Genomic DNA, 11,266 nt, shown 5'->3' with positions numbered 1-11,266 from the left:
AAGTACCATCAATGACCTGTCTTTTACCACGTACAGATAAGTGGTATCCATTATGGTAAACCAAAGTTCCTCTTGTCCCAGCTGACTGCTGTACACAGCTACTATTCAGTTTAGGCCCATTTTTTGGTTAGACAGTCAGCCAATTGTGAAGTATCCACCTGTTACACTTTATCAATTTTCCCTTGCTCCAACATGTTCCTAAATACAGCAATATGAATGCACAATATTCTGTATTCTGGGTTTTATTTTACAAGAATACGTAGAGGGCATTCACCAGACTCTTGTTGTTGACGAAACACTATATTTTGAGTTTTCCACATCTTGAGACCTCGTGTAATATGTTGAAGAGATATACAGCAGCTTCAGGACACTGAAGTAATGCCAACACCTCAGCAGACAGTGCAGGTTTGACAACCTGCCTGATCTTTCTAGTTTGCCAGAACATTGGACCCCTTGCCTCATTAGCATCCAACAGGAAGATCTTTGTACCTCGATGAGGTCCTTTGTACTAAGGTTGGCAAATGAGGTATCTAAAAAATAAATCCTCATGTGGCTGTGTGCTTGGTGGCTCAACTGTTGTTCATATCCAGTTCATATACAACAAATGCAGTACCAGAATGGTTATATGTGGCAGTACAGTTGAGCTGCTCAGTTAAGGCTCAATATTCTTTTTGTTTTTTTTTCAGATTCAGACAGCTCTCTTGATTTCACTTTAGCATGATGTCTACATCATGAGATTGGTCTTAGAGATGTAGCAAACTGAAGGAAGTCAATTGTTAATACTATCAGCGTTGGAGACCACATTTAGACCCAAATATCTGAAGTTTTTTTATTCGAACTACTGACAATGAGTATTTAGTTCATGCAGTTTATCACTTCTTTCTCAAGTTCCTGTGTACCAGCCAAAAGGAAGACATAGGGATACAAGGCCTCTAGGTCTACCGTTATTGCTCTACGAGAACAGTGCTGAATCTAGTGATGGTGCTTTAGCTCTGAGATCCAACAACCAGTCCTTTTACAAGCATATATCAGCTGCATCTCAAAGGCCACATACCATTTTCTTTAATCACCACAGCTTGCATTTTGCATATTCTGGCAAAGGATGTAGGTAACAAATTACTCATTGTTGCGACTTTGAAGTTAGGCTGCTTTCACATCAATAGTATGAAAACCCCATTGATTGGTCGAGGTCAAAGTAAGTGATGAATGCACTCAGTGGCGGACTGGGCCTAAAATTGTGGTTGCCAGGTGACAAAAGAGGGGGCCCACTCCAACCCTCAGCCATAATACTATAATAAGAGTTCACATCAACAAATACAGTAAAATATTTTGAAATGCCCATAGTGGGGTAACAGAAGACAAATTATTGGAATGTTTATTTTTTACTAATAATGTGTAAATCACTCAGACATAATGTAGAGTAATACCAAATATAGATACATAATTGCTTAGTTGAATTTCTAATCAAAAGTTTAATGACATGTAAAGTAGTGTTATTTTGAAATGTTTGCAAACTAACAATGTAATCCAATAAACCTGTAAAGAAAATCAAGAAGATACATACAGTCTGCATTCTTTATACGCTTTCTACTTAAGTTTTCTTTCAAATAATTTAGACATATATAGCATTTATCATTAATTATACATATGTCAAATTTTATCACCTCCTCTTTATTCAGTCTAGCCCATCAAAAGACTAGATTTATATGGTTTTGATTATTTACTTTCATAATAATCAAAACCATAAAATACACAAAATAAAAATATACTTTCAATACATAAGTATAACATGCATATATCAATTTATGAGGAATTTTGAAATAAAATTCGGATATATCTAAGCATACTTGTACTGCACAATTTGTATATAGACAGCTAAAAACTACAAAAAACCTATTCATGCAGCCCACTATATTAGGAACAATCGCTTAAGTTCACTGGAGGATTGTGCAAATCTGGTAATAATTACTTCATTGTCCAGCTCATCTAACATTTCCTTTTCAATGGATAGTAACCTGTAAGATTCCAAGTTTTCCTCAGACATTGAATTTCTTATCCTTGTCTTTATATTCTTCAGTTTTGAAAATGCCCTCTCGCACTGTACTTGGATAACAGATAATGTGGAAATTATTTTATATAGGTCATAAAGGTTATCATATGCCTTGTCATGAAGTCTGTTGGAAGCTAGAATTTTCAGTATACAAGATGGGCAAGTAGTGCACATTTTACAGTTGGTGCAACTGCTGCCCACATTTCACCATCATTAAGTAATAACTTTAAAACATCAAAGTTTGAAGCAAAAGAAAACAGTTCCAATTTCACTTGATCTTTGATGATTTGTGGGAACAACTTGATAATTCCTCTCAATGCTTCATCTTCAAGATCTTTCTCAGCAATTGTTTTGAAATTTGTCGAGTCCAAGCAAGATAAATCTTTATACAACTGTTTGTGTTGTATAAAGCGTGATTCCAATGACTGAACAATACGATCCATTATTAAATTAAACACACTTACTCTAAAATCAACTTGGGGATCTGAGGAGCTTCCTTCATCACTAGCAAGTTCATCTACCATTTTTATTTTATTTCTTTTAACTGGCAATGCATCTTCCAAAGCATCAATTTGAAATGTTATATGTTCATTCAAATTCGTCTGCGAAAGTTTCTCATTACATTTAATTACAAATTCAAAAGCCTTGCTGTGGATATCATCAAATGTTCTTGTCTGTTCGTTCAACTTTGTTGTAGCTGTATCTACCAAATTCCATGCAATAAACATATCTAATCCACTGGTCTGCAGGTATTTTGATAAAGGTGCTATAGTTTCAAATATATACAAATAAGTAAATGCAGTCAATATAGTTTCAAACTTTTGAAGAAAAACGTTTGCTTCATACTTTATTTTTGCACCAAACTTGTCTGATTCTTGAATCATTGTTAGGCATACCAATAAATCCACACAAGTAATCACAGAAGAATAAAAAAAGCATCCAAATATAGTTTTTGCTGCATTTGATTTCCCTGACCATTTAGTCTCACCTATTAGCTTTAATCGTTTCATTTTTTCTTGTCCCGGATGTTTTTTTACCACTTCTATCCATACAGCCATTCGCTTGCATGATGCTTTCACAAATGTAGCTAAACTCTGAAGCAAATTGAAAAAGGAAACTGCAAGTACACAAGATTTTGTAGCCTCAGTTATCACTAGATTCAAAACATCGGCATAGCACCATATAATGTTGACCTGCCACATCAGCAATTCTACTTTGTAAACCCTTGTACTGCCCATGGTAGCTTGCAGCGCCATCTGTGCTATCAGATACGCATTTTTCTGGGTCAATTCTATGACGTTTTGATTAATAGATCGAAGAGTCCCTGTCCTGTTCCATCATTACTTGGCACAACTGAAAGTAGTCGCTCATAAATATTACCTTTAAGCACATATCGAATAATAATACTAAATGGATCAATGGATGAAATATCTTGCGTTGAATCAACCTGCATAGAATAGTATTTTGCTTGATTAACTTCTTGCCCAATTTTTTCTAGAATCATATTTTTCATAATGTTGATTAAATAGTTTATAGTTGTTTTACTCAGGTATGTAACAAGTCCACCACGACCTTTACTGTGAACCTTTCCTTGCTGTTCTGATCGTTTTATTCTCTGCTCAGACTTGCTTTGCACTACAGAAACATGAGCTGCCATAATACTGTCATATTTTGCCATATACTGCACTGTAGCTAAAAAATTACCATGATTCAAAACATCATTATTTAAAGTGTAGGCCGATACATTTCTGTGACCTCGAAAAGCAAGTGCTTGTTTGCTTAACATCTTTATGACATCTATAATTCTCATAACAATACTTCTCTGCTTCAATACGTCTTCTCACCTTTTAGTGAGCGAAGTTGCTAAAAAGTCATCTAGGTGTCATTATTAACCACACTAATATACTGATGACCACTTTTTACATGTGTTGTATATATGTGCGTGTGTGTGTGTGTGGTGTGTGAGAGAGAGAGAGAGAGAGAGAGAGAGAGAGAGAGAGAGAGAGAGAGAGAGAGAGAGAGAGAGAGAGATTTGACTGATTAAAAGGAATGTTTACCCAGCTCTTTGAAAGAGAAAGCTACATATACAGTATATACACACACATATATATATGTAATTCACAATTATTATTAATATATATGTTTTTTCTTCTAAAAAATAGCCATTTCTTTTCTTATATTTGAGTTTGAAGATCTTTCCTATCGACATATAGAAACACATATATATTTCACAAAATGATTTCACTTACAGGCTGCATATACTATATTCTGTTTTTTTTTTCATCTGTCCATCCGCCTGTAGTGTTTTGTATGGTAACACTGCGTCCCTGGCTTTAGATAGTTACATTCAGCTTACATTCAACGATTATATAATATCCTATTTCGAATATTAACGGTGTAATTCGTATACAGTAAATTATTAAAACACTTTTCAGTTGCAAATGAACACCCAGATATCCTTTTATTTACCTAAAACTTACAAATAGCATAACAATCTAAAGCCCTGAACGCAATGTTACCATACAAAAACACCACAGACGGATGGACAGATGTAAAAAAACGGAGTATAGTGACAAATAAATCTCTACTTTCCCTCACTGTCATGCAAATCGCATCTGTTGTGTAGGATGGACAATAACCAGTCATATTCTAAGCCAGGGGCATCTTGATCCCAACTAGTCATAAGTTGCTCTAATATAATACTACAATATATCATATTTATTATATATAATATATATAATATATATCTATCTTACTATATATATATAATTATATATATATTATCAATATATGATATAACCTTACATTTAGAAAGGAATTTGTTCAGTAATGAAATTTTCCATGGTCTTATGTGTAAGGGGCCCATGTGTAAGGGGCCCACTTGCCATCGGGCAAGCTGGCAACCTGGCCAGTCCGCCAACTGAATGCACTGCTTGCTTCAGATGTGTAGGTAAATCCTTCTGGAGGCTCTCTGTCTTCCTCAAAGCCTGTGGCAACTAAATGGGATTTGATAGCTGGGTTTCCATTTTCATGTTTTCTGACACAACCCATCGAACTGACATTGTCTGTTGCCTAACATGTTGCACTTCCTCATGCACATTATTTTTTTGCCAATTTGTGATTTTGCTGTTTGGTAGCACATATTACATCATTGGAGTTGAAAATAACAAGCATTTCCAAGTCATCATCAACCACTTCCCACAAGCTAAGATCGTTTCACAATTCAACATAAACTAATACTACTGTCAGTTTTCGTTTTAAAATTACCTACCCGATACCAACTCTTTACTTTCAGATTGTATTTTTTTTTTATATGTTGACCCACTGAAAACTTGCTGGGCCCATTCAACAGACTTTCACCATCCAATGTTGACATTGTCATTAAATTGCAATATTCCACTCTCAAGCACTTGCAAAATGACACCTATCTCACAAGAATTTGTTTTCCATGTCTACCTCTCTCAATTTTTGGATCATGCTACTCATGACCATTTTCAATCTTTCCTCTTGTGTATGGCTTCATCTGCATTCTGTATGTTGTTTAAATCCATGTGTTGTACCGCAAAGCCTTAGATAGACGCTCACTTGACCCTGTTTTGGTAAATTCTTGTCTTGTTTATTTACAAAGACTTTAGCCTGCTAGGGTTCTGCCAGAAAAGCTGATTGGGAGAAAAGCCAGCATGTTTTGTGAGAGTATTTCTTGCTTTTATGGTTCATCACTGGAAGAGTGGTTTTCGCGCTCGACTACCAATCCAGTAGTCCGAAGTTCGATCCTCGGCTCAGCCAACGCAGAGTTAGAGGAATTTATTTATTTCTGGAGATAGAAATTCATTTCTCGATATAATGTGGTTTGGATCCCACAATAAGCTGTAGGTCCCATTGCTAGGTGACCAATTGGTTCCTAGTCACGTAAAAATAGTATCTAACCCTTCGGGCCAGCCTTAGGAGAGCTGTAAATCAGCTCAGTGGTCTGGTAAAACTAAGATATACTTAACTCTTGCTGTAATGCCCCCAGCCAAAGCCACATCCAAATCACACTAGCTATCAGGTATTATCTTCCAAACAGTATCACCAAACACGAAATTTTGTGGCTCACATACCCCATTGCCCCATGAACTCTTTACAGATGTCATGATCTTTACTGAAGGTCTGTTTCAACTCCTGTATTTCAGCTTTGTTGAACAATTAACTGTTATCTGTAAAAAGTTTCCTGGGTGCACCAAACACACCAATCCAGCACTGAAAAACCCCTTTGATAATACTGGTAGCAGAGTATCCTCTGTTACCACTGTAGAGCAGCACCTGGTTCCCAAATCAACAAGTACCAAGAAATATATTGCTTTCTTCAGGCCTTCAAATCCATAGCAACCACTCCATTGAATAAACATGCCATGGGGACCTAAGGTTGGGGTTTGGCTTTCTTAAACTTATAACAGACTGCACATACTTCAAATCAATCTTTGATATCCTTCTCCATTTCTGAAATTTTTAATTCCAGCATCTGTAACTGGTTTAATTAGCTTAGCTGATGTTTGGTGTCCAAATTGTCTGTGGAATCTTAACAGTATTTTCTTCTCATTGTTACCAAGAGTATTTTTGTCACTCAACATGAGTATGAAAGGACTCATGACAGTCTTGGAATTGCCAGGCTAGCAGCACCTCTTTCCCTCCTAAAAAGCTGATGTGCAAATGAAAAAAGCCCTCAGGTGTACACCTCGATCCCCTTGCATTGTGGCTGTGAGCTGACATAGTTTGGGAGGTGGGAATTCAGGGAACTCCCATGGGGATGTTCCTGTTGTCCAGCAATCACGAGAGATCTTCTCTTGATTTCCCTGCTCATGGAGCAAGCTTGGAGGAAGTAGATTACTCGAGGCTGATCAGGGGGTCACATGCACGGGATGAGCTTGCTCAAATGTGATAGTCGGTTAGGAGATATGACAAAAGCAATTTGGTTGAGAAGAATAAATAAATGATCTAGGTGCTTTTTTGGATGTTTTGGGATGATGAGACCAACTCAAAGAAAAGTTTCTGTAGATAGTTTCTCCTCTGAACCAACTACACCTCTGAGGTGCTGACCTAAGCGTTGGATTGGAAAACAGTCCTACTGCAAACAAAGTGGTGATATTTCCTGGGTCCTACAGGAATGTAGCACATTAGCACAGCCAGTACTGTACTGGCTTATCTACGATCAGTACCTGGAAAGGAGTTCACAGCTGCAGTCAGCAGAATCACACAGCATCATATATTCAGTGATGTTTGAAATAGAAGGTATGGATGGATGGCTACTTGAGCTATTGTGAAAACAACCCTGGGGACAGTGGCGAGCCTCAGGCCAGGCAGAGAGCAGCATGATCTAGGTATACAGATCATCCTGGCACTGCTGAGTACCGAGCAGAGCCCTGTCTCCTGGGTACCCTCGACTGTGCGTGTACTGCCTTGGGACCATTAATACCCAGAAAGAGAGGGTAGATCTTCCTCAACTGGTTGTGTTTCAGACAACACATGGGTAGAAGAACTGGGAGTAATTCTGTAGCTTAGGTTACCAAGTGATCAGTTGTTGATCGTCATCAACACCATCTTATTCCAATGAGCACTTGAAGAGCATTGCTAGAACATGGCCACCTTTCAGGGATTATATTTCCTCTTGTCATGCATGCCAGATTACAAGTCATCCAGACTGGAATACCCTGGTAGCAAGTCTCATACCAGTGCACGTTCTGAGGTCGTCTTTTGATGAATTTGTCATTGTAACGGTTGGCCCTTCCCCAAAATCTGTAAATAGATATCTTTTCAAGATCTGTACCTTATCTGATTGACTCTTGCTAATAATTTCACAATGGATCTTGGCCAACATTTTTGACAAGGAAGTACTAGTATGGAGGAGTTATGGAGTTCCATTTGACAACGTCTGTGTGTGTGAGAGAGAGAGAGAGAGAGAGAGAGAGATGAGGAGAGAGAGAGAGAGAGAGAGAGAGAGAGAGAGAGAGAGAGAGAGAGAGAGAGAGAGAGAGTAATTGGTGGTTGGATAGTTAACGATTGGATTGGCTGTTGGAGAGTTCTGGGTTGTCTGTTGGTGCTGTTGTTGTTAGAGTTCTGTGTTTTGAGTGAGTGTTTTTGGTCAGTCTTTGGTGAGAGCTGGTGATAACAAGTAGTGTCGACAGAAGTCTGTTGAAGGATTGGAAGTCGTTTAAGTTGTGTTTTGTTGAGTTTGGTGTTGTTGCTTAAGAGTTGATGTGCCTGTATTGTTGGACTTGTTGTGCTTTTGAGTTCCTGAGTTTTTGTTGTATGTGATTGTTGTGGTTGAGGGTGTTGTTATTCCTTGATGTTGTTAGTCTGTGTGTGTGTTGCCTTTTGCATTTTTTTTTTGTGTCGGTTGGTGATTTGGGTTGTGCAGTGGTCTTGTGGGTTGTGATTGTGTTCCTTTTTTGTTGTTGTGTTGTGGTTGTCCTTGGTTGTTGTGTTGTTGTTGAGTTGTTGGGTTGTAGTCCTTGGATGTTGTTTTGTTGTTGGGTTGTGGGTTGTGGTCTTTGTTGTGGTTGATATCTCTGTGAAATCAACCGGCAAACAGCACAGGATAGCCCAGAGTATCTGGAGTGGTTGGTAAGTACATGTGTGTGTGTGTGTGTGTTTTTTTTTTTTTTTTCTTGTAGGTATAGATCAATTGTCCTGCGCGTATGCTGTAGTGTAAAGAGGAAAGTGTGAGTGGGGTGAGTTGGGCAGCTGGAGCGATTAGGTTTATGTGGCGGGTGGGGGGGAGATTTGCCACTTGTTGATCCCGCCACAGTAGGTCTATACTGAACTCTCTCTTCTATACTTAACTCTCTCTCTCTTTACTATACTTAGACAGAACTATGTGAGGTAACTTCCATTTCTCGTATTTTCAGTCAGGTCAAAGAGAAATCTAAGCACTGTGAATATTCAGAAATTGAGGAGAATAGTTTCTCCACTTTGAGATTATAAGAAATTTTCCCTTTGGCATTCTCGTGACTTTAGGTCAGGTAATAAGATTCTAATCTAATTTCAGAGTAGGTTGAACTTTAGGAATGAATATGCCACTAAGCTAGTATAAGTTTAGGGGTCTTGCATTTTATTTTTGGAACTGAGGCATTTGCACTATTCTTTTTTGCTGTTGAATCTTCAGCTGAAAACCTTAATGGACAGAGTCAACAGACTATAAAATGGCTCCAAAGGGAAATCAGCCTGCAGAGAAAAAGAGGTGTTAATAGGAAAAGGAGATAAATAGATAAATGTGAGGGAATTGGAAAATAAAACTGACACACCTGAAATTCTGGAGACGTCAGCAGAGAGCAGGAATGAATCCGTTCCTCTCAAACATCTGGAGATCAGAAGACTCCACAATTGCACTGGGCAAACAATTCCACATCCAAGATGGTTTCCTGTGAAAAAATGCATAGGCCTTATACATATATGGAGCCAAAAAAGTCTTAAGTTTAGTCCTTTGAATACAAACTGCTTTCAAAAAAAAACCATTTCCAATTTAGGAGAGGATTCTACAGGAGCATTTTCCCCAAGTTTTTTGTAGATTGGGAAATGGGCACTCATAATTAATATTCATTATGTTCTTTTACTGACCAGCCATAACTAATATAAATGTTATAGAAGCAAATATTTATGGGGTAAGTATGGGGGGTTAAGAAGCTGACTTATAAAGCTTTTAAGTGATTATAAGTGAAGGCCAAATCAGAAGGAAGGTATATATATATATATATATATATATATATATATATATATATATATATAGAGAGAGAGAGAGAGAGAGAGAGAGAGAGAGAGAGAGAGAGAGAGAGAGAGAGAGAGAGAGTATATTGTTAAGTTTGTCTCAAATTAAAGTAAGCTTAAAAATTAGTACTACAAGGTAATAAAGTGTTGTAAGAACTTTAAAAAAAATGGTTGTTGAGAGTTATATACATTATAACCTAACCTAGGGTTATATTCTGGACTACCCAGTATTATTTTAAGGGGGGCACAGGCCCTGTGGCGGATTTAAGGGGGAGGGGGGGTGCTGAGCAGGCCATGACCTACGGTCCCCATGCCTGGACTTCAGAAATACTCCTGACGTTCACAATTTCTCCTGACAAACTCCGCACGTGTCTATAGGCCTTTTTATTTTACAGACTTATCAACTAACAATTAATTATTTATGCGATAATTAAATTAAAAATTAAATAGAAAAAACTATTGAGTTTATTTGAACATAATTTCAATTCTCGGGAATTTGGAATAAATTACATAACATTGATATTCCAGATTTCTTTCGAGGTTTATAATTAGTTGACGTTTTTTTTAAAAAATTTTTCGTAAATCAAATTCATTTATGGGTGAAAATAGATAAATAGATTCTGATATATAGAAGCTACTTAACTAATTCGATATAAATTTAAAATAGTCAAATGAAAGAAAACGGAGTAATAAAAGAAATGCTTTTAATGGGAAACTCATCTAAAATAATGAAATCTTCTTAAAATACTCCATATTCTAACAACACTATCACATTTCTCTGTAAATTTCACCCCTTATATCATGCAGAGGTTTGATAATATATTTGTATATAAGTTTATTGATTGGATTACTATTTAAAACATTAAAATTAACGATATAGTCAAAATTCCCATAGGTAAGAGCAGGCAAGTCGAATATTATATAGGTCTACATCTTCGTTAGTTCTGAAGTAAAAGGAGACTACGATTATTAATCATGGAAAATATCAACGAAAATATCACAAAATCCTCACTCAATATTTTCATTTGTTTTTAAAAAAAATTAATTCTTGAATAGAATGAAATCAGGTGTCTATCTCAAACAATTCCAGGACATTTTGCCTTATGCAAACTGCTATTAATTCCCGGTTGTCAAGAAATTGGTCCTGTTACGCCTACTATATCTTAGCCCCAGAGGTCCACAACAGGCCTATATTAATCCCAAGGTCTCTCTTCGGTTACGAAAGTTATCAGGGTCGGGTCTATGGGCATAAGGCTGGCTTGATAATCACTAGATAAACATAGGCCTACGGAGCGGTTGGAAAACTAAGCCTAAGGACTGACTGAGGATACCGGGAACTATGGTTTCCTCGTAGTAGGATGGTATCGTATAAGACGTAGACCTTCAGCTATCCTGATATATCCTACTGGTGTTAAAAAAGGTGTTTTTCAGTCTAAAGCCATACTAAGAGTGATAGCCATTGTTTTGGAGAATAAT

The 11,266-nt window shown here is 37.1% G+C and overlaps 2 protein-coding genes across 5 annotated transcripts in view; both read right to left on the bottom strand.

Moving 5' to 3' along the window:
* LOC135195521 (membrane-bound transcription factor site-1 protease-like) overlaps positions 1-11,266 on the bottom strand; it is a 169,844-nt gene that overhangs the window by 68,877 nt on the left and 89,701 nt on the right. The window lies entirely within an intron of this gene.
* Positions 299-3,306, bottom strand: LOC135195241 (uncharacterized). The gene is made up of 3 exons (XM_064221505.1): positions 2,230-3,306; positions 1,970-2,098; positions 299-508 (listed from the first exon to the last, which is right to left on the bottom strand). Exons 1-3 carry the CDS (start codon positions 3,304-3,306, stop codon positions 299-301), a joined length of 1,416 nt encoding a protein of 471 aa, XP_064077575.1.

This window comes from Macrobrachium nipponense, chromosome 16 (assembly GCF_015104395.2).
Source record: "Macrobrachium nipponense isolate FS-2020 chromosome 16, ASM1510439v2, whole genome shotgun sequence".
Classification (NCBI taxonomy): Eukaryota; Metazoa; Arthropoda; class Malacostraca; order Decapoda; family Palaemonidae; genus Macrobrachium; species Macrobrachium nipponense.
This window is presented reverse-complemented; position numbering and strand designations above follow the sequence as displayed.

Excerpts from the sequence above, each read along its gene's own strand:
- LOC135195241 (XM_064221505.1), bottom strand. The coding sequence starts at position 3,306 with ATGGCGCTGCAAGCTACCATGGGCAGTACAAGGGTTTACAAAGTAGAA. Across the intron at positions 2,099-2,229 it reads GGGCAGCAGTTGCACCAACT|TGCGAGAGGGCATTTTCAAA; the intron begins GTAAAATGTGCA and ends ATCCAAGTACAG. Across the intron at positions 509-1,969 it reads TAGATGAGCTGGACAATGAA|TACAAAGGACCTCATCGAGG; the intron begins GTAATTATTACC and ends TGCCAACCTTAG.